The sequence below is a fragment of the Polypterus senegalus genome, chromosome 11 (genome assembly GCF_016835505.1).
Source record: "Polypterus senegalus isolate Bchr_013 chromosome 11, ASM1683550v1, whole genome shotgun sequence".
In the NCBI taxonomy this organism is placed as follows: Eukaryota; Metazoa; Chordata; class Cladistia; order Polypteriformes; family Polypteridae; genus Polypterus; species Polypterus senegalus.
The window spans coordinates 59,898,595-59,923,178 of NC_053164.1; the positions used below are offsets into that span (position 1 = coordinate 59,898,595).

The 24,584-nt window shown below is 38.6% G+C and overlaps 1 protein-coding gene across 1 annotated transcript in view; it reads right to left on the reverse strand.

Annotated features, from left to right (window-relative positions):
- LOC120538557 overlaps positions 1–24,584 on the reverse strand; it is a 174,712-nt gene that overhangs the window by 119,788 nt on the left and 30,340 nt on the right. The window contains exons 4-7 of the mRNA XM_039767952.1: positions 23,824–24,084; positions 20,198–20,317; positions 7,472–7,495; positions 7,134–7,166 (exon numbers count right to left, since the gene is read on the reverse strand). Coding sequence (XP_039623886.1) covers positions 7,134–7,166; positions 7,472–7,495; positions 20,198–20,317; positions 23,824–24,084 — 438 coding nt within the window. The remainder of the gene's footprint in view (positions 1–7,133; positions 7,167–7,471; positions 7,496–20,197; positions 20,318–23,823; positions 24,085–24,584) is intronic.

A 24,584-nucleotide genomic window follows, 5' to 3' on the forward strand; every position in this document is an offset into this window, starting at 1 on the left:
TGAACCTTCATCCACAAGACACGCAGCACTCGCCGGCTACAACGTAACAATAATAATTTCTGGAACGTGCTGTTATGTTGTCATTCATTTTACCCACTGTCTTTCTTTCATTCATATGTTATGTAGGCACGTACCTTTTATCTTCGGCAATCTCATTCTCTAACCAGGCCTCAGGAGCTAACCAGCGTAACACTGTCCACCACCCCTTTCATTATTCCGGCACATTGTTGACATCTGTGAGTAACAATAACGTACTAAACTGGAAGGTGGTTTACTCATGCGTGGAATTTGCGGACAAACAAAGATGAAGATCTAAATGAAGATCTCTTTAGTTAATTTAAAGCACAACAATTTGTTTAGTTTGAATGTCTGTGTTTTGAGGTGTGACTGGCGTACTACAGTGTTCAGTAATATAAGCCTGGAGGAGATCCTTAATGTAATACCTATGTTTTAACTGTCTCTCTACTGCCATCTACTGCTTCTTCTTCTAATTCATTCATGGACAAACAAAGATCAAGATCCAAATGAAGATTATATATAGAGATTAATAATGTAAATGAAATAAAGAAAATATTGCAAAAGAAAACATATAATATGACATACTATTATTCAATATTATTCAAGTTATTATATCAAAATTAAATTGAATTGTACTACTGCATGCTATTGTCACCATATCCTTTTGTTCACACCCATTTTGTCACATGCTCTTTTCTCTGTGCATTAACTTACACATATTAAAACCTATTCTCAAGACACCCTAGCATTTATGGTTATCATCCAATACACCCTTAGGTTCAGCTAATCAATAGCTCATTAATTGGAATCAATTGTACAGTAAATGAAAAGTGGTAGCAGGGGAAAGTGTAATTAGACAGCATAGGATGGTGGTCTGTAGGATGATGTTGGAGATCAAGAAGAGGAGGAGAGTGAGGGCAGAACCAAGGATCAAATGGTAGAAGTTGAAAAAGGATGACTGCAAGGTTGAGTATAGGGAGTTAAGACAGGCACTGTGTGGCAATGAAGAGTTACCAGATAGCTGGGCAACTACAGCAGATGCAGTAAGGGTGACAGCTGGAAGGGTGCTTGGCATGACATCTGGACAAAGGAAGGAGGAAAAGGAAACCTGGTGGTGGAATGGGGAAGTATAGGAGAGTATACAGAGGAAGAGGATGGCGAAGAAGAAGTGGGATAGCCAGAGAGATGCAGAAAGTAGACAAAAGTACAAGGAAATAAGGCGCAAGGTGAAGAAAGAGGTGGCGAAGGCTAAAGAAAAGGCATATGATAAGTTAAATGAGAGGCTGTAAATTAAGGAAGGAGAAAAGGACCTGCACCAATTGGCTAGACAGAGGGACCAAGCTGGGAAAGATTTGCAGCAGTTTAGGGTCATAATGGATAAAGATGGAAACATACTCACAAGTGAGGAGGGTGTGTTGAGAAGATGGAAAGAGCACTTTGAGAGGCTGATGAATGAAGAGAATGAGAGGTAGAGAAGGTTGGATAATGTGGAGATGAATGTGAATCAGTAAATGCAAAGGATTAATAAGGAGGAAGTAAGGACAGCTATGAAGAGAATGAAGAATGCAAAGGCCGTTGGTCCAGATGACATACCTGTGGAAGCATGGAGGTATTTAGGAGACATGGCAGTGGAGTTTTTAACAGGATTTTTTCTTGGAATCTTGGAAAGTGAGAGGATGCCTGAGGAGTGGAGACGAAGTGTACTGGTGCCGATATTTAAGAATAAGGGGGATATGCAGGACTGCAGTAACTACAGGGGGATAAAAATGATGAGCCACAGCATGAAGTTATGGAAAAGAGTAGTGGAAGCTATATTAAGAAGGGAAGTGATGATTAGTGAGCAGCAGTATTTCATGCCAAGAAAGAGCACCACCGGTGCAATGTTTGCTCTGAGGGTGTTGATGGAGAAGTATAGAGAAGGCCAGAAGGAGTTGCATTGGGTCTGTGGACCAGGAGAAAGCATATGACAGGGTGCCTCGAGAGGAGTTGTGGTATTGTATGAGGAAGTCAGAAATGGTAGAGAAGTATGTAAGAGTTGTACAGTGACGTCTGCAGTAGGAGTGATGGGTGTATTCAATGTGGAGGTGGAATTACATCAGGGATTGGCTTTCTTATTGATTTTTCTTTCTTATTTGCAATGGTGATGGATAGGTTGACAGATGAGATTAGACAAGAGTCCCCTTGGACTATGATGTTTGCTGATGACACTGTGATTTGTAGTGATACTAGGGAGCTCTATAGAGGAGAGGAATGAAGGTCAGTAGGAACAAGATAAAATAAATGTTTGTGAACAAGAGGAAGGTCAGTGGAATGGTGAGGATGCAGGGAGTAAAGTTGGCGAAGGTGAAAGAGTTTAAATACTTAGGATGAACAGTACAGAGTAATTTGGATTGTGGAAGAGAGGTGAAAAATAGAGTGCAGGCAGGGTGGAATGGGTGGAGAAGAGAGTCAGGAGTAATTTCTGACAGAAGTGTATCAGCAAGCGTGAAAGGGAAGATCTACAGGACGGTAGTGAGATCAGCTTTGTTACATGGGTTGGAGACAGTGGCACTGACCAGAAAGAAGGAGACAGAACTGGAGGAAGCATAGTTAAAGATGTTAAGTTTGCATTGGTTGTAGCAAGGATGGACAGGATTAGAAATGAGTACATTAGAGGGTCGGCTCAGGTTGGATGATTGGGAGATGAAGTTGGAGAGGTGAGATTGTGTTGGTTTGGACATGTGCACAGGAGAGATGCTGAGTATATTGGGAAAAGGATGTTAAAAATGGGGCTGCCAGGCAAGAGAAAAAGAGGAAGTCCTAAGAGAAGGTTTATGGATGTGGTGAGAGAGGACATGCAGATGATGGGTGTGACAGAGCAAGATGTAGAAGACAGAAAGATATGGAAGAAGGTGATCCACTGTGGCAACCCCTAACAGGAGCAGCAGAAAGAAGAAGAAGAATTGTACTGTAAATGAAATAGCTGGGATATGATAAAGAGAAGTGTGGAAACTAAGCCCTTGTTTTTTTTAGTCTTTTTACAAAATATCAGTATGTCTTTGGAAAAGCAAGAAATTCTTGTTACATTTTGTTTCAATGTTTATTTGCGTTTATTCTAATATTATAGTATAATCATTCACACACACTGAATAAGTTGCCCTCAAATAAGAAATTTATTTGTATGTTTTTTTCTGAAGGCAACCATCTCACATGGATCACAAGTTATATATAAGTTTGGGCATAGCTTCTGCAGAAGTACATACACAGGGCAGAGGATTCATGCTGGTGTGTAGTGTGTAACAAGTCATGCAGTATTATTTAAAGGAGACTACAATTGAATAAGGAGGAAAATAACTGGACGGCACCAAAAGCCACCAATGTGATTTCCCTTATCATAGCTTAGCTGAACACCTAAGACAAGTGGAAAAGAGTTTGGGAGAATTTGTAGAAGATTGGAGACTCTACCAAAAGCTTTGATGACAAATTCATGAATTTCTTCAGAGTTCAAGGTTGGGCTGAAGGTGTGGCTGGCTAGGCAAGACATCTGCCTGAAGGTACCATCCCATAAAAAATAGCCTTGATTATATAGGTTCATACGCTATTATAAAGCATGCTTTTCCAGCATCATATAAGTTAGCTTTATCGTATCATTTTAACATACATTTCACATTTCTTCTATCTTGGTTAAAGCCTATATATTCTAGATTATCTGCATATTAAAATATTATTCCTACATATTTAGAATCGATAGGGCATTGTAATATGAAACGGAAGAAAGTTTGAATTCTAGAAAGCATTGTTATTTGGTTCATTACTTGGTTTATTTATTGACATGGTTAGGATTGTAAGAGCAAAACGACCTTTGCTCACACATAAGGAGGAGGTCTCTGTTATGATCTGGAATGTTTCTAAACATTACTTGTTTATTCTTAATATTTTGTAAGTTTATATTATTATTATTTGTTGTTTTGGTGTAATAGCATTTTGTTTTACTGTTTCATTGTTGTGGCCAATTTTTTTTTTCTATCACTATGCACGTGGTCAAGTTTGCACGTGGGTAACTTCATCAGAAATATAAGATGGCAGTGCCCATAGTTCCATATCATAGCTTTTGGATTAATAATAAAACCCTTGAAGATTTGTGTGGATCAGTTAGTTATGGAAAGAAATTTTTTTTTTTTTTAGGACTCATTTATTCTCTTTCAATCTGTGACTTTATTATGTATTGGTATTGTTGATTGGTTCTTTTTGACTTTCCTGTATGATCCCAGCCTGTTTTTTTCTATTCCACTTTTTGGTTAGCTATTTAAAAGTCCATCATCTGCTGGTCCCAAGCCATTTTGTCCCATTTAGGGCAAAAAGATTTTTCACTTACAGTCCCAATATCTGTGCCAAGCATAAAAATAAGGTTTGTCAGGCTGCTAAAATGTATTTTGCACTGATACTTGTCATGCAATTTGATTTGTTTTGCATGGAAATTTCGAAGTTAATAATGCAGCATTCCTTCACTAGATGGTAGTAATGTGTATTTCTTATTGTCTGCATATTCAAGCAATCTGAATTGCATAGAACAAAAATGCCTGTCTTATATACTATTTTAAATATTTCGGGATATTAATTCTGTTTACAAACTAATCATCATCAACAGAAGAAATACTTTACATTTATGCATATTCAAAAAATGCAAACTATAGCATTAACAGGATCCTGACAGCAGGGGATTGTGACAGTGTGACACCCAGGAATGCTTTTCTTGTCATTGCTTTGGCACGCTCCTCAGTGCCTTTCTCATTTGACAGTCACTTTGCATCAGGAAGTGTAATTTGATGGAACAATAGAGATAATAAATTATAAAGGAAAAAACACAATAAATGAAATTTAAATTTAGAAATACAAGTTTCCCACTGCTGGGCCTTCATCAAGTGTGATTTGAAGTAATACAAAATGACAAAAAAGAGACAAAAAAATCACTGTGACGTTTAAAAGCTGCTGACATTTAAATATCACAGGAAAAAATAAATAATTTTCTATTTCACCAGGGCACAGAAAGCAAGACTCTTGAGCAACTAAAAGGGCACTTAGCATTCACAGTGAATGGTTTCTGATTGGATTTAAATGTTTCAGAAAAAAACAATAAATAGCAGTTGTGTTAAAGTCTTAAATCACATTTGAGGTGGACTGCATACAATTACTTTATTCTGGGCTATAAATAGACGACATTCAATGCAACCTGCAGTGATGAAATGTATGTACGTATAGTATGAAATAATTGGAGTCAATAAAGTAAAAAAGCCAGATTATATAGGATAACAGCTTTTGATTTATTTGAAAATGGTGTTTGATCATGTAAAAGGAAACATAACATCCATATTATAATATTAACTCCTCTTAGCCTAGGCTAGAAATGGCATGTAGTGCCAGGTAAGAATGTAGACTTGCAAAACGTAGATAGGTTCTTAGCCTAATTTAGTCCATTTTTCTAAAATCACTACTACACGGTACCACATTAAGAAGAAACACAGGTGTGATCCACTGAGAGCCAGAAAATAATGAAGAAGTTAAGGGAATCTCTATTAACACAACCTCTCCTGTCATAATCAGGTCTGTGGTTACTTTCTTAAATCCACACAGACACTACATTGTTGGACTTGGGGCTATGATGATTCATAAGACTGACAAAGATGTATCTTGGGATTCTACTCAATAACCGATTATGCCATTTTTGGAAACAATGGCTGTGTTGTGGCAAGAAAATACTGTGACAAGAAGATGAAGCATTAAATATAATCAAACAAGGATTGTTTAAGCAAATGTCTATGCTATCTTATACCAAAACCAATGGTTGAAACCAAATATCAAATTCAAAGAATAAAACAAGGATTCTGTAAAACCAGAATCAAACATATAAGTGCACACCAACCAACAAAGGTTTGGTATCCAGTGTCAGATACCAGGAAGTGCATGAAGCTGTATTTTATAGCCTTGACCCATGAAATTTGATGTATAACGTTATTGCTGTGTCCCCATTTAAGTTGGCACGACAGTAACATTGTTATCCAAAGTATGCAGGTAAACTTTAATACAAAACAAATTGCTAATTGTTATTTAGGGAAAGGAGTATAAGCAAGCCAGAACTCTTGTTTGTTACTTTTGACTCAAGTTTGCTTGCATGCCAATTTTGGTTAATAGTTTCATTTCATTTTCTCTCTCTGATTCTGACCACTGTCTGTCTACTGACTTCTGTCCTGCATGTCTTTTTCTTTCATTCTAGCTCACAAACCATTCAAATGAGAGAGCTGAAAGAGTAAATAAATATGTGCTATTGACTTTATCTATATCTTTTGTGTTCATAAGACATGTACTTACACTATGCATGCAGTTTCTCAAGTTGTTCTTGAGAAATGGCTGATAACATGAGTGTGGGTTCCCTGTAGGGGCAAAAGAAAGAAACGCTAATAAAGCAGAGATGACAGATTAGGAAGACAGGACTTCCCTTACTGGCCTGAGTTTAGGAAGGTAGTCAATAGGTTACACCAACGTGATATTGGGCAAGTTGTGGAAGAATACTCCACTAAAACCGGTCTATTTGGAGATGCACCAAGAGGAGATGTGTTGATTCATTGTAAATGCTGTGGTTCCCTAGGAGTAAACCTGTGGAATTACTGTAAAATATTAGAATATAACAGTAATGAACTCTTTACCCAACTGACAAGATCCTCAACATGATTCTCTGAGAAAGACGTAATCTATGGTTTGCTGGATGGAGGCCTGCGGAAATCCTCAAGGCTGAAGTATGACCCTTTAAAGGCTAATGAGGACTAATTGAGCACATGAACATCAGACTCTAGCCAAATGCACCTTTAAGGAAAGAGAAGCTGCCTTTGAGAGGAAATAAATAAAGTTGGATGCAAGAGTTCCCTGATAAGAGAAATGCAGAAAGAGTGGAACGATTGAATGTTACATAGTAGTATTTGAACATCTATCTTAACTGGCCTCAGTCCTATGTGGTTTGGGGGACTGACATTTTTTTTTAATATCAGGTGGCAGTAAGTGCAATCCATACCATAATATATTTAAAAATATCCTGTTTCAGATATAATTAATGATTCATTTTAAAACAATAACTTAATTCTTACCATTAGGATCACTTTGGCCAGCATGACTGGTTTCTGTGAAAACGGTAAAAAATGAATCAGTTAACACTGTCATGTTTTGGTCTCTGATATTAGTTTTGTGCCAGATAAGAAAGCCACAAAAACCACCTGAAGCTCTCAAGCATAACTGGAGCTTGACTCTGTTGTGTAGCCACTGGTCTATTTTTCAGAGCTGCCAACCTGTTAGTTTACTTTTCAGAAACCAATTACATATCACAGCATTATGTTGACCTTGCTGTTGAAGCTTATTGTATAGCTGCTGGCTATTAATAGTCAAACTTTGCAGTTCCCAAGCGAGTTTCAAAACAAACATTACTTACCAAAAGGATTCTTTGGGCCACTCCCTGTAAAGACACAAAAATATATGTTAAGTTCTGAGTGAAGACAGCCTGGGGTGGACAGTAGCTTAAATGGGACAAAGATGAATGGTAAGTTCTAACTCAAACCAACAAATCTTCACGTTTCCACATTAGAGTATCACTTGGCTTTCCTACCTGGGCTTACTTGGACTCTAATTAAAGGAGCAGGGCAACTTAAATAATTTGAAGAATCGTGGGTTGGACATCATTTACATTCTACAGTACTTTCTCTTTTCTACCCTCACTTCTGGGCTTTAATTGAATATGACCCATCTTTTGAACTTTTTGTGGCACCCTGGCTGAACATGCTGTCCCTTTTTTTGGTTTAGGAAATCCATTTTGAATGTGACGAACAATCCACTGGTCTTTCTAGTTATGAAACCCCACACTTGGCTTTTCAGTCAGTTTAAGCAACTGTAAATTGACCTGAAATGAATACATTTTAAAGAGTTTGTCCTCTGATGGACAAACAATCAACTCATCTGGTGATGGTCCACTGTTCTTGATGCTGCTTGATTAGTCTGCAGTCACCACAGCCCTGAAGTGTATGTATTGAAATGAGTTCAATTTAGTGCATTATTCTTAATGTCGTATTGTATAATGAATTGCATTTGTTGCTAATCCCACTGATACAGAAACATTGAAAATGCAGTGGCAATACAGTATGTTGTTCAAGAATACATTAGACATAAACTACTAAACAATTGCAATAAATATCAATAAAAGTTCAACAAAAGTACAATGAAGGTCAGTAGGAACAAGACAGTGTGTGTAAATGAGAGTGAGGTCAGTGGAATGGTGAGGATGCAGGGAGTAGAGTTGGCGAAGGTGAGTGAGTTTAAATACTTAGGATCAACAGTACAGAATAATGGGGATTCTGGAAGAGAGGAGAAAAAGAGAGTACAGGCAGGGTGGAGAAGAGTGTCAGGAGTGATTTGTGACAGACGGGTATCAGCAAGAGTGAAAGGGAAGGTCTACAGGACAGTAGTGAGACCAGCTATGTTATATGGGTTGGAGACAGTGGCACTGACCAGAAAGCAGGAGACAGAGCTGGAGGTGGCAGAATGAAAGATGCTAAGATTTGCATTGGGTGTGACGAGGATGGACAGGATTAGAAATGAGCACATTAGAGGCTCAGCTCAAGATGGACGGTTGGGAGGCAAAGTCAGAGAGGCAAGATTGCATTGGTTTGGAGATGTGCAGAGGAGAGATGCTGGGTATATTGGGAGAAGGATGCTAAGGATAGAGCTGCCAGGGAAGAGGTAAAGAGGAAGGCCTAAGCAAAGGTTTATGGATGTGGTGAGAAAAGGACATGCAGAGTGTAACAGAACAAGATGCAGAGGACAGAAAGATATGGAACAAGATGATCCGCTGTGGCAACCCCTAACGGGAGCAGCCAAAAGAAGAAGGAGAAGAAGATCAAGCACACAAATTCTGTTATGGCTACCCAAGGTCTCTTACTTGCATTACATGTGCTATTTATAATAGATTATACAAAGTACTGTAATGGTGTTAGCACTAGTCACCACCACCACCACCATCCCCTTTTTCTCTTCTCTGTGGTGGCATTCTGCAGTAGCTGATCAAAGTATTCTGCAGGTGCCTTTGATTTAGGGGATGATGTGGATGATCCAAACTAGTGAACAGACATGCTACATTAAATTATTCTACACAGTAAATCACCACAATAATCATAAACTGTATAACATTCATGTATTGCAAAATGCCTGTTTGTTGTGTAGTCTTTTGGCCTTAGAACCCCCAGAGGTTTATTTGATTTCCTTCCTAGCCAAATGGCCATAACATCAGACTTTAACCATTTTAGCTAGTAGAGACTTAAGACATGCATGTTGGTAATGCTTGATTCTACTAAGGATTCTCCCATTTTTAGTTTCTTTTTTTATTGTTTATTTGTATTATGTTTATTTATTTACTAGCGACTGGGAGCCCGATCGAATCTGGCTAGAAATTCTGTTTGTGAAATCCATAATTTCTCTGCAAAGAATTATTTGTTTTTTTAAGTCCTTGAAATGATTTTGTTATCATGGCACTGATTTGTGCTTATTTTAGACCTTTTCGGCTGATGTAATGAAGAGATTCCTGTTTAAATGGGGCTGCGAGACGTGAACTCAGCTCTTCTGCGCACCTCATTTGATTTTTTCCGGCAAGCAAATTTTCAAAACAAACCATATTTTATGACTCTAGTCAGAGTCAGAGTAATAATTATGTTGGCGTTGTCATTTTAAATCTGAGATTGGCTAAAATTTAAACAATGACTGTTGTTAATACCCAGCCATCATTACTCAGTTTGCCAATAGATGTCAGATGGACGGATGCCAAAACCGAACTGCCCAAAGATTGATTTCAACGTACCAAGCAAATGCCGGTTCTAAATTATTTATGGTTCCAAAGCTGTCGAAAGGTTTAAGTCAGTCAATGATGTTAGTCCTGGAAAGTACGCCCCACCAAACCAACGTTCCAAAAACCAACCGAACTTACTGTTATCTGCTCAAACCAACATTGACTTACTTGACCGTCCAGCGGCATCACTGAAGCATTCAAAAATTCTTAGCAAATCATGCAATACTGCATCCACGTTTGCCACGTTATGTTCTTACTACAGAGGCAGAGTCACATTGCATGGTTCTAACTTGTATTGAGTCGAGGTATTGACGCAAACACCATACATACGGTGAGTCAAGGTATTAACGCGAACACCATACATACGGGGTATTGACGCGAACACCATACATACGGATAGCATCAAATTATATATAAGGATAATTATAACTCTTCTACTTCTTGTAAAGCTCTTTGATCTAGATATTTATAAAAAGTGTCCAAAAATGTTGTTTTTGTTGAAATCCAACCACCAAGTTGAGGAATTAATTTTATTCCAATTCCAGTTCCAAATTTTATGGAATTTTTACAGAGTAGTCATTGGAATAATATAGCGACCATTTCAGGAGGACTTGAACCAGAAGAATGTGACATATACAAAGGGTTCCAGACAATCTAAGTACTTGAGCAACACAATGGTCAGCAACATCAAATCAGTAGTTCAAATGGATGAAGCGCAGACACAAATGGAAGGATTGTGAACGTTAGTATTGTTTAGATATTGTATATTCAATCTTTTCGGAACTGGAGCACAAGTAGCATATAACGTGATTTGTGCTAGATATGAAATGAAAATATAAGATACTGTATGTTGCTGCGTCTATATTTAAATAATATGTATATAGTTGATTCTGTATTGCTTTTGCCACATCTATCATGGCGTGCTACCTTCAGATATCTGAGCAAAAGCCAGATTGCTTAGTGAACGTTACAGTCTATTACTGTTTGACTTGACTGTTGTAGATGTGACAGTTAATGCACTTTGTTTAATCACATTCAAATGTAGGTCTGACAATGAACATTTTTGGATATGATGGCCACTGGTCTGATTAGACTATTAAAATATCATTGTGGAAAAAAAGATGGTACCAGTACTTATTTGTCTTCTGTTGCGGATGTACGGAAGCGTTCAGTAAAGTGAAAACAAATGCAAAAGCTGCAAATGGAAAAGAAAAGTTGTGACTGGCATGTTTTCTGTGATTTATCCGTATCTCAGTTTATTCTGTATGCTGTAAATGTACAGCTCAGTAGCGACATATTGGTAGTGTTTATGTCTTTTTAAGCAGCTGATGTCAGAGACATCATCTCAAGCTTGAAATACCTCCACTGAAAACCAAATAAACACCACTTGACAATTGCATTCACAAAAGTTTTTAGATTACTCCTGAGTAGTGAAAAATATTTTTTCACATTTAAAAAGTATGAAATATTTAGGATCCTTTCTGGATTTCGTTGCCCAAATTGAGTCAAACAAACCTGTTCTTAAATAAAATGAGTGATAAGCAGTTAAGTTATGGAAATTCTATTTTAATTACTTTTACTCATTTCTTTTTTTTTTTTTTGTATAAGTGCATTCTTCATTTTATCAAATTTCATGGACTCCAGTCAAAGTGGTTTGCAATTTTCTAGATAAAAATTGGAATTAGACTATAAACAAATGACACAATCTTACCTTTACAGTGCATCCGGAAAGTATTCACAGCGCATTACTTTTTCCACATTTTGTTATGTTACAGCCTTATTCCAAAATTGATTAAATTCTACACACAACACCCCATAATGACAACGTGAAAAAAGTTTACTTGAGGTTTTTGCAAATTTATTAAAAATAAAAAAAACTGAGAAATCACTTGTACATAAGTATTCACAGCCTTTGCTCAATACTTTGTCGATGCACCTTTGGCAGCAATTACAGCCTCAAGTCTTTTTGAATATGATGCCACAAGCTTGGCACACCTATCCTTGGCCAGTTTCGCCCATTCGTCTTTGCAGCACCTCTCAAGCTCCATCAGGTTGGATGGGAAGCGTCGGTGCACAGCCATTTTAAGATCTCTCCAGAGATGTTCAATCGGATTCAAGTCTGGACTCTGGCTGGGCAACTCAAGGACATTCACAGAGTTGTCCTGAAGCCACTCCTTTGATATCTTGGCTGTGTGCTTAGGGTCATTGTCCTGCTGAAAGATGAACTGTCGCCCCAGTCTGAGGTCAACAGCGCTCTGGAGCAGGTTTTCATCCAGGATGTCTCTGTACATTGCTGCAGTCATCTTTCCCTTTATTCTGACTAGTCTCCCAGTTCCTGCCACTGAAAAACATCCCCACAGCATGATGCTGCCACCACCATGCTTCACTGTAGAGATGGTATTGGCCTGGTGATGGCGGTGCCGGTTTCCTCCAAACGTGGCGCCTGGCATTCACACCAAAGAGTTCAATCTTTGTCTCATCAGACCAGAGAATTTTGTTTCTCATGGTCTGAGAGTCCTTCAGGTGCCTTTTGGCAAACTCCAGGCGGCCGCCATGTGCCTTTACTAAGGAGTGGCTTCCGTCTGGCCACTCTACCATATAGGCCTTTGGTGGATTGCTGTAGAGATGGTTGTCCTTCTGGAAGGTTCTCCTCTCTCCACAGAGGACCTCTGGAGCTCTGACAGAGTGACCATCTGGTTCTTGGTCACCTCCCTGACTAAGGCCCTTCTCACCCGATCACTCAGTTTAGACGGCCGGCCAGCTCTAGGAAGAGTCCTGGTGGTTTCGAACTTTTTCCACTTATGGATAATGGAAGCCACCGTGCTCATTGGGACATTCAAAGCAAAACCTTCCCCAGATTTGTGCCTCGAGACAATCCTGTCTCGGACGTCTACAGACAATTCCTTTGACTTCATGCTTTGTTTGTGCTCTGACACGAACTGTCAACTGTGGGAACTTATATAGACAGGTGTGTGCCTTTCCAAATCATGTCCAATCAACTGAATTTACCACAGGTGGACTCCAATTAAGCTGCAGAAACATCTCAAGGATGATCAGGGGAAACAGGATGCACCTGAGTTCAATTTTGAGCTTCATGGCAAAGGCTGTGAATACTTATGTACATGTGCTTTCTCAATTTGTTTATTTTTATTTTATTTATTTTTAATAAATTTGCAAAAATCTCAAGTAAACTTTTTTCACGTTGTCATTATGGGGTGTTGTGTGTAGAATTTTGAGGAAAAAATTAATTTAATCCATTTTGGAATAAGGCTGTAACAAAATGTGGAAAAAGTGATGTGCTGTGAATACTTTCCGGATGCACTGTAATTTCTTGTAAAGCCTTTCCTGCAAAAAGAGAAAAGTTAATGCTTTTACTGAGAAAATAATTTTCAGCAAATATTCTTGCTTCTCAATGTTGAATTGATAAATACATATATTTCAGGATGCAGTGGGCACAGGTCAGTCATGGGCTGGATTCACTGACATAATCATACTTAGTTGCACCGGGCCAACTTAAAATCACCAATCTATGTCTTTTGTTTGATTTAATTATTTTATTTAACTTTTTCCATTACCTTTGGGGGTCAGGGTGCAGGGTTAGCACCCCGGAACAATTTTCATGTTAACGGCCTTGCTCAAGGGCCCAATAGAGTAGCATGTCTTCTGGGAGTAACTTCCAGATACCAGCAAAGATCCTTAGCCACAGAACCACTACTCTGCCCTAATAGAACAGAATGAAGACAAGGTCATCCAGGATGTGAACCCCGGACTCTCTAACACCAGGTGGCAGTGACAGCACAGTGATTTACTTTCCAAACTAAGGAATAAAGTTTTATCTCCAAATGAAAATAGTAATGACACATATGTGCAACCATGGGGAATGCTATTTATTCTTGTAAGCAGTAGAGATGCTTGTATATTTGACTATAAGTTATCACTGAAATATCCTTTAGTTGAGCAAAACTGTGATTTAATGATAGCAGAATTGCAAACTTACAATTTAACCAAATTACATTGTAAAGTATAAGGAGGCTTATAATCTGGTCATTAACAATACTGATCCAAGGTAACAGATAAAATAGAAGCAACCCTCTCTTAATAAAGACATTTAAACTGCCATATAAAGCACTGATTTTATCATTTTTAAACAATAAAGTTACATTTTCAAAGTGCATCTCTCAATGTGTATGTTGCCTTAATAATTTGAACTTAATAATACAACAGAAAATTTGAACAATAATTACTAAAATAAATGCAGTCATCTGTCTTTTAGACCCAGTCCTAAAAAAGAAACTCAAACACTTTGTATCTGTTGCATACACTATTATGTTTAATACATAAATATTTGCAGGCATTAATCTGAAATAATTAAAATTTCTGTTTGTGACAAAAAATAAAAATAAAAAATGTATGACTTGGTATCTCATAATCATAGTTTAACCTGTTATAATCTTAATATTTCAGTATATCCTTGCTTGCAATATGTGATTTTGCACTGTTATTATCTTTTTGAATTGGTTTTGGATATCATTGCTGTGCCATTTTGTGTATTTTTTAGCAGTCGTTTCATGTTGCTTTTCTTTGGTTAAGGCCAAGATGCTTTGGCAATTGGTATTATTCTTTTTCCGGTAGCAGACCCCCACTCCCCCACACACGTTTAATGACCACTCTTTTGTCTTTACCTTTCTTTGCTTCAACTTCCTTATCCTTCTTCAAAACCCTTTGAGATTTTTTTGTTCAGCCTTTTTCATCATATAAATTATTACATACTTATGATTCATTGTATGCTTGTTTTGCTTTTGAGGAAAGAACAGATCAGATTTTAAAAGGGCCCTTGCAATAATAATAATAATAATAATAATAATAATAATAATAATAATAATAATAATAATAAATACTCCTAAGAATAACCTGGGTTCACTTCCCGGGTCCTCCCTGCGTGGAGTTTGTATGCTTTCCCCGTGTCTGCGTGGGTTTCCTCTGGGTATTCTGGTTTCCTCCCACAGTCCAAAGACATGCAGATTAGGTGCATTGGTGAAAAATTGTCCCTAGTGTGTGCTTGGTGTGTGCCACGTGATGGGCTGGCACCCAGCCCAGGATTTGTTCTTGCCTTGTGCCCTGTGCTGGCTGGGATTGGATCCAGCAGACCCTCGTGACCCTGTAGTTAGGATATAGCGGGTTGGAAAATGACTGACTGACTGACTCCTAAGAATACCTGATCAATTCTGTATCTCTGAACACCATGTCATAAACCCAACACTTTCCCTAATATTCATTAGAAATTGGAAGTAAGAGATCTTTATGAGAAATCATGAGCTACATTTTGATTTATTCTGCAGAAACAGGCTTCCATATATCTTTATGGTGAATTCAGATTTAAACCTGAATGTGCATAATGTACTGCAGTGATGCAAAAGGCAGTGCACAGAATTGATGAGAACAGGTGGGAGCAAGAGATTCTTCTTCTTGTTTCGGCTGCTCCCGTTAGGGATCGCCACCGCAGATCATCTTCCATATCTTTCTGTCCTCTGCATCTTGTTCTGTTACACCCATCACCTGCATGTCCTCTCTCACCACATCCATAAACCTTCTCTTGGGCCTTCCTCTTTTTCTCTTGCCTAGCAGCTCTATCCTTAGCACCCTTCTCCCAATATACTCAGCATCTCTCCTCTGCACAGGTCCAAACCAACGTAATCTCACCTCTCTGACTTTGTCTCCCAACCGTCCAACTTGACCTGACCCTCTAATGTACTCATTTCTAATCCTGTCCATCCTCGTCACGCCCAATGCAAATCTTAGCATCTGTAACTCTGTCACCTCTAGCTCTATCTCCTGTATTTTGGTCAGTGCCACCATCTCCAGTCCATATAACATAGCTGGTTTCACTACCATCCTGTAGTCCTTCCCTTTCACTTTTGCTGATATCCGTCTATCACAAATCACTCCTGACACTCTTCTCCACCCATTCCACCCTGCCTGCACTCGATTTTTCACCTCTCTTCCACAATCCCCATTACTCTGTACTGTTGATCACAAGTATTTAAACTCATCCACCTTCGCCAACTCTACTCCTTTCATCCTCACCATTCCACTGACCTCCCTCTCATTCACACACATGTATTCTGTCTTGCTCCTACTGACCTTCATTCCTCTCCTCTCTAGAGCATATCTCCACCTCTTCAGGGTCGCCTCAACTTGCTTCCTACTATCGCTACAGATCACAATGTCATCAGTAAACATCATAGTCCATGGGGACTTTTGTCTAATCTCGTCTGTCAACCTGTCCATCACCATTGCAAATAAGAGCTGATCTCTGATGTAATCCCACCTCCACCTTGAATGCATCCGTCGCTCCTACCGCTGACCTCACCACAGTCACACTTCCCTCGTACATATCCTGTACAACTCTTACATACTTCTCTGCCACTCCCGACTTCCTCATACAATACCACAGCTCCTCTCAAGGCACCCTGTCATATGCTTTCTCCAGGTCCACAAAGATGCAATGCAACTCCTTCTGGCCTTCTCTGTACTGCTCCATCAACACCCTCAAAGCAAACATCGTATCTGTGGTGCTTTTTTTTGGCATGAAACCATACTGCTGCTCATTAACCATCACTTCACTTCTTAACCTAGCTTCCACTACTCTTTCCCATAACTTCATGCTGTGACTCATCAATTTTATTCCCCCATAGTTACTGTAGTCTTGCACATCCCCCTTATTCTTAAGTATCGGCACAAGTACACTTCTTCTCCACTCCTCAGGCATCCTTTCACTTTCCAAAATTCCATTAAACAATCTGGTTAAAAACTCCACTGCTATCTCTCTTAAATACCTCCATGCTTTCACAGGTATGTCATCTGGACCAATGGCTTTTCCATTCTTCATCCTCTCCATAGCTGTCCTTACTTCCTCCTTGGTAATCCGTTGCACTTCCTGATTCACTATCTCCACATCATCCAACCTCTTCTCTTTCTCGTTGTCTTCATTCATTAGCCTTTCAAAGTACTCTTTCCATCTGCTCAACAAACTCTCCTCACTTGTGAGTACGTTTCCATCTTTATCCTTTATCACCCTAACCTGCTGCACATCTTTCCCAGCTCGGTCCCTCTGTCTAGCCAATCGGTACAGGTCCTTTTCTCCCTCCTTACTGTCCAACCTCTCATACAACTCATCATACGCCTTTTCTTTAGCCTTCGCCACCTCTCTTTTTACCTTGCGCCTTATCTTCTTGTACTCTTGTCTACTTTCTGCATATCTCTGACTATCCTACTTCTTCTTTGCCATCCTCTTCCTCTGTTAATCTCCTGCATTTCCTCACTCCACCACCAGGTTTCATTTTCCTTCTTCCTCTGTCCAGATGTCACACCAAGCACCCTTCTTGCTGTCACTCTTACTACATCTGCTGTAGTTTCCCAGCTGTATGGTAACTCTTCACTGCCACCCAGTGCTTGTCTCACCTCCTCCCTAAACTCAACCTTGCAGTCTTCCTTTTTCAACTTCCACCATTTGATCCTTGGCTCTGCCCTCACTCTCTTCCTCTTCTTGATCTCCAGTGTCATCCTACAGACCACCATCCTATGCTGCTTAGCTACACTTTCCCCTGCCACTACTTTGCAGTCTTCAGATCAACTCTTCTGCATAGTTTGTAATCTACCTGTGTGCATTTTCCTCCACTCTTGTATGCCACCCTATGTTTCTCCCTCTTTTTAAAAAACGTATTCACCACAGCCATGTCCATCCTTTTGGCAAAATCCACTATCCTCTGACCTTCTTCATTCCTCTCCTTGACACCACACCTACCCATCACCTCCTCGCCTCCACTGTTCCCTTCACCAACATTCCCATTGAAATCGGCTCCAATCACCACTTTCTGTCCCTTGGGTGCACTGTTCATCACTTCATCCAACTCACTCATCCATTGCACACCCAACATGAGGTGCATATGCACTAACAACATTTATCATCACTCCTCCAATTTCCAACTTCATAATCATTACGCTGTCTCTTTTCACTTCCAAAACACTCTTGACATACCGTTCCTTCAGAATAACCCCTACTCCATTTCTCCTCCTATTCACACCATGATAGAACAATTTGAATCCACCTCCGATCCACCTGGCCTTACTCCCAATTCCATTTACTCTCTTGCATGCACAATATATTAACCTTACTTTTCTCCATCATATCTGCTAATTCTCTCCCCTTACCAGTCATACTGCCAACATTCAAAGTTCCTACTATCAGTTCTACTCTCTTTACCTTCCTCCTCTCCTCCTGCCTCTGGACACATCTCCCCCTCTTCTTCTCTGGCCAACAGTAGCCTAATTTCTGCTAGCACCTTATTGGCTAACAGTACTGGTGGCGGTCGTTGTTAACCCGGGGCTCAACCGATCTGGTACGGACATTTGTATTGTTGTCTGCATATTTATTTGGCAAAGTTTTATACCGGATGTCCTTCCTGACGTAACCCTCCCCATTTATCCGGGCTTGGGACCAGCATGAAGAAACACACTGGTTTGTGCATCCTCTGTGGCTGGGTTTAAACAGGCAGAGGTCAAAGCCAGAAAACACAAAAATAACTGAACACTGAAGCCAAAGTGTTAGCTAAAAATTAAAGTTGAAAAGACCTGTCTAAGAAAGGAAGTTTGATATTGCTGTGAAGGAGTTTTTTGTACTGATCAAAGTCTGGGATACAAGCAGTAGCACGCTGACATCTTAAACTCCATCTGGGTGATCATTTAGCTATACCTTACCAAAATTACAGAGCTTTAATAAATTAACATGGCAATAAGAATATATATATCCAGAAAATGACCAATAGAATGCTAAAAAGGCATACAAATTTTTAAAAGCAGTAACAAAACACAGAATTATTATTACACATAATAGTAATTAGAATATCTTCCAACTAAACCATTCGTTAAAGGTGGAGAAAACAGCAATAAATGCAGCAATACTAAGAATAAAAACTGTGAAGGAACATTAGCTTCCTTTCTCCTTCCCCATGGTACAAGACACAGGCTTTCCAAAAGCCAGTATACAGTAAGAGAGAGTTCACCTAGATGGCGTAATGAACAAACACAGGTGTGACTGACAAGATGTTTGCTCTCGTGAAGAATATTCTCATTTGCATCAGAATTAGTCACTTATTAAAGACAAACTTTAACTAAACAGAATTCTTAACAAACATGTCAATAAAATTAGTTTAATGTCTAGAACACAAATCAATGCATCTATTAAACACATTCTCTCTCATTCAGGGGGGTTTGGTAGAAAGGCCAAGCTTGTTCTAGCAACAATATCTCCCTTGAGAACACCTAAAGACATTTGGTGGATTGCAGACACTAAATTTGCCCTAGTGTGTGTGTGGTGTGTGTGTGTTTGTGAAGTGTGTGTGTGTGTGCTCACCTTGCAGTGGACTGGTACCCTGTCCTGGGGTTTGTTCCTGCCTATGCTTGCTGAGTTAGCCTCCAGCCCCCAAGAACCCTGATCAGGATGCAGCAGGTTAAGACAAATTCATGGCATTAGTATTGTATGGTATGGTATGGAATGGTAAGGATCTATTTTAAAATTATTCAAATGTAAAATACAACCCATGCCAATATACAATGGGCTCAGAAAGTATTCAGATCTCTTCACATTCTGCACACTTTATGATGTTGAAGATTTAATCGTAAATGGATTCACACTCAGTAATCCATAATGACAAAGTAAAAACATGTTTTCAGAAAGGTTTGCAAATTTCTTAAAAATCAAAATCATAAATCACTTATTTATGTAAATATTCAGAACATTAATTCAGTGCTCTATAAAAGCCCCTTTGGCAAGGACAGACGACTTTCTGAATTCACTGTGTATTTGCTAAAACAGTGGCAGGAAAACTAGACAGTGATTGCTTTAGATAATTTATTTGAGAAAACTGCTAGGTTTGGAAAATAGCTGAATACATTAAATGAATTTCTCTTCTTCATGAAAAAAGTCTTCATGTTGTGGTTGTGATTTGCTGACATTCATTATTTAGAAATGTTATTACTACTTAATATTTCTGCAACTCTTGTTTTTCAGACATATTCCTGCAGCTTCAGCTTCTTGCTGTTCCCCTTATCTCTAGCAAGGGTGTGTAGTGTAGGTATCAGTCCTTATTGTATCAGTCTTGGAACTGAGATTTCTTTGTTCCACACTGAATTTAATTAATTTTATTTTTATCATATCTTCACTCTCACACACTTCTCATCAACATGGAAATGACCAAGCTAAAATAATAACAGATACAAATTGTGTAAATTCATGTTTCCCCTTTTAAGTCTCTCCCAGTGTCTTACCCTTCATCCTTTGCCATAAATGTAAAGCAATTCCAACTCCTACTGCCAGCACCACCATCCCCACAACTGCTGCAGTCACCACATCAGATTGGATGCTTTTTTCAGAGGAGATTCTTCGGTCTGTAATACAAACATGCTGTAGTCAGAGATCTCATCTGTGCCATATCTAGTGCTCATTTAATAAAACCAAAAACCTGTGCTATCTCAGATAAGACATGTGAGGAAAAAACATTTACCTTTTATTAACCAACATTCACATATTTCAGAACTACAAATGATTATTTTCTTAATTACAAGATGCTAATCTGAATCACAAGTAGATGAGTAGTACTGGGATTTTGAAGTGGAGCAGAGGATTGGGCTTCAGTGCTATTTATTCCTTGATTAAAAAAGATTGGATAAACTAATAAAAAAAGGAAACACATGAGAAAAAAAAGAAGAAATTCACTAAAATATAATTTTTGCTTAAGGTGTTGTGTTGAGTATTCTTTGCAGTTTTCATTACAATCCAGGATAAGTAGAAGTTTCTTTTAATGTTTAAAACAACACTGAAGACCACTACATAAAGAATGCTTGATGAAATGGACTCTTTCAAAACCGCAATAAAGTGAAACATAACTGACACCAGTAGTACCTCCTTTTAAATAAAAAACACAAGAACTTTACAAGTAGATTCTCAGACCATGTATGGAGGTCTATATAAGGTGACCAGAATTTTTTGGGCCAATCCGTGGACATGGGGGGGAGGTGGCTGGGGGCTAGAGGAGCGTAGACTACATACAAAGTGAAAGCTTATAACGTGATTAATTGCCAAAGTTGCAGGATGCGGTAAAGCATAATCTCTATCAAAACACTGCGCATGCACGGCAAGTTCAAATTATCCTGGTGATGAGATACATTCAAAAAAGTGAAACAGCTGAAACCGGGGATGAAATCTTAAACTAGGGACAAAACGGGGACATGTTTCTGAGTGGGGACAGTTGTCCGAAAACAGGGACGGATGGTCACCTTAGTCTATATATATATAAAGAACACAGAGGTACTTTTGACCCCCTGGACATAGTAGCAAAGGAGCAGACAAAAACAAAATGTTATTATGTACACTACTGTACATTCTCTCTGAGACACTCTAACATTAAGGACTTTAAATAATGAACTGTTTGTCAAAGAAGTGTGCAAAGGAGTGTTATTGGAGCTCCTTTTCAACCCAACAGCAATGCACTTCTTTATTGAGTTTCTTTACAAAGTCAGTTTTTCACTGAGGATAAATAAAGTTATCTATCTATCTATCAAGGAAACTGGCCACCTCAGTTCAACATTACACATGATATAAATCCATCAATTTTCTAACCCGCTGAATCCGAATACAGGGTCACGGGGGTCTGCTGGAGCCAATCCCAGCCAACACAGGGCACAAGGCAGGAACCAATCCTGGGCAGGGTGCCAACCCACCACAGGACACACACAAACACACCAAGCACACACTAGGGCCAATTTAGAATCGCCAATCCACCTAACCTGCATGTCTTTGGATTGTGGGAGGAAACCGGAGCGCCCAGAGAAAACCCACGCAGACACGGGGAGAACAAGCAAACTCCACGCAGGGAGGACCCGGGAAGCGAACCTGGGTCTCCTAACTGCGAGGCAGCAGCGCTACCACTGCGCCACCGTGCCGCCCATATGATATAAATCTTGTAGTATAATTTCTGCAATTGGAAAAATCTGATTCTCACTTAGAGGAGAAAGGGGCATTTTCCCTTCTTTTTTATTTTTGCCCATGATCCTCTCTTTCTCTTGAGTGGAGGTTGAATTTTTTTATTGCTTTCCTTTGTTTTTATTTTACTTTTCTGTGTTCCTAGTTTTATAAAAAATCATTTGTTGTATAAGTTTGACTTGATTGTATGCAATGTTGTTCTCTTCAAATTAATAAAAATAGTAATAAAACCTAATAAAATATTAAAAGAAAAAATATTTGTATTTTTTCAATCAGCGTAGCATAGAATAAAGGACACTTTAGTATCCTTCTCTCTTGCCTAAGTGTTATCCATCAATGAAAAGGCAAATAAGCTTTTAGGAATCTGTAGGACAAGCAAGACAAATAATCTAACATGCAAATAATCTGTTTTTCCAAAGTTGTCAGGCTCTAAATTCAGTTCAGTTCAGATGAATTGAGTTCAATTTATTCTTGAATAGGACACTTTATTCACAAACCCATGGCATTGTCTGTTTTTGGAACAATGATACAATAGCATCATTTAAGTAAATTTTGGCCCCTGCCTTGTAACCAAAGCTTCCGGATCAGTTTGTATCTTTCCTGAGATCCTGAATTGGATTAATGATTTACAAAAAATTTAATTAAAACAAGCCACAAATTAGTAGGCACAAAAGCACTAAAAGACTTTACCATATATACATTAAAATGTAGAAATAGATAACTATTTACTGTTTAAAAACTAACATTAATTTCATAATATATATACAAATTAATAATGAATGAAAACTGAACATTGATCCATGACCAGCTGCCAAAGTATAACATCCATCTATTAACTTTCAAAGATACTTAGTCCAGTTTAGGGTCTCTTGAGCCTACTTACCCTGGCAGTATCATCTACATGTACAAGGAAGAGAATGGCTCTGGACTGGATGCCAGTATGCCATGGACAACGACAAAGAGAAAAACAAGTTTGTAAGTCTGCAGAGATGCCATATACTCTTAGCAAGCTGCTCATTCCCATCCACCCATGAGCCTCCTCACATTGTTTCATTCCATTTGAACTAGTGTGGTGCTGAGGTGTCGCATGGCTGCATTTGGGTCCTAATCTGGGATCTTGAGGTGGTTTGTCATGTGGTGGGTGCGGAAACATGCTATATCAGCGCATACTCCTAACCTTTCTCTCTTTCTCTCTTTCATGATCCTCTAATAATGTACTATTGCATAAGTACAGTATGTATGCCAAAACAAATGGAAAATTTGGCACAGGGTTCAAACACGTTTATAACACCACCTTCCTTACTAATGTTTCTGACTGATTTACTTTTTAATATGAGCTATGGTGAAATACCATCACTCATCTTGGAGAAAATATTCTGTGGAGGGCTAAACCTGAATTTGAGAAGCAGCCTTACAGATGAAGCAAATGAAACAAAGATGATTTGACTAACTATAGTATTACATAGGGTAAAGCCATGCAAATGGATCCCTTAGGAGACAAGAAACCACATGTTATATCTTCTCAAGGCTGAGGTAGCCACATGATATATTCATATGAAGCTCACTTGAGCAGGCTACAGACTCAGTTTAATGTACTTTCAGACTAGACATACAGCTAACAGGCTTAGTTTTCATATTGTGAATCAGCTCAGTGATGGTGGGCTCTTGCGATCATTTGACTTACATTGTGTGTACAACGGGGAGGCCCTGACTGTCTCCTCTAACTCTCAGGACTACTAAACTAAACTAATAATCCATAAAGACAAATTAAGAATTAAGCATTAGTAATCAAATTATTGTACTGACTACAGTTACAGTATACTTCAAAGGGTCTCTTTCTGGGGTATACTAAGAGTTTAGAAAAAAAAAGGCCACCCTTTTATTAAAATAAGATTCCATTTGAATTTCTTACCAAACTTCACAGTTGAGCGTTCAACTTCACAAGAGTAATTATTGTTATCCGCATGGTCAATCTCTAGAGTATCCCGAATTTGAAAGGTTCCATCACCATTTGGAAGGATTTTTGCAGACTGAGATTTATTCCGTAGTGGTGCTCCATTCTTATACCAGCTGCTCTTTATGTTTTGGTGGTTAAGGCCAGTTGCTAGACAAGTCAGATGTACTCGATGTCCATCTTTTGTTTTCCGTGAAAATGCCTTCATTTCTGGGGTAACTTTTCAGAGAAGGAGGAAGAAAGAAGAAAATTTTTAATATTCCAGGTGTTTTGGTATTCATTTATTTAGTGCTTCTTTGAGATGTTATTATTCTCAGACATATTAAATCAAAGGTGAGTTGCGTGGGGCAAACAAGACTTGAAATGTTATCATGCTGACAGTTTGACTAAAAAGGTGGAACTAAAGGTAATAAATATATTAATTGTTAAATGCAATACATATATGAAGAGTTTCAATTAAACATATGTATCTTTGATTTCCTATTTGCAAAATCACCATCTTTGGTTATATGTTTTTGTCAGGGTTAAAGAAGTTAGAAGACTCCCTTTAAAGACAACTCAGGTTCCAGCCCTGTATAAATAAACACCATGATGTCTTATTCTAGCCTTGACTTCCATTTCCATAATTATCACACACAGATTAGCATGTCATTTTTTTCTTTGTTACTCTCACGAAAGGCTGTTTGTGGATAATCATTGTGGTGCTGACTGGGGATGTC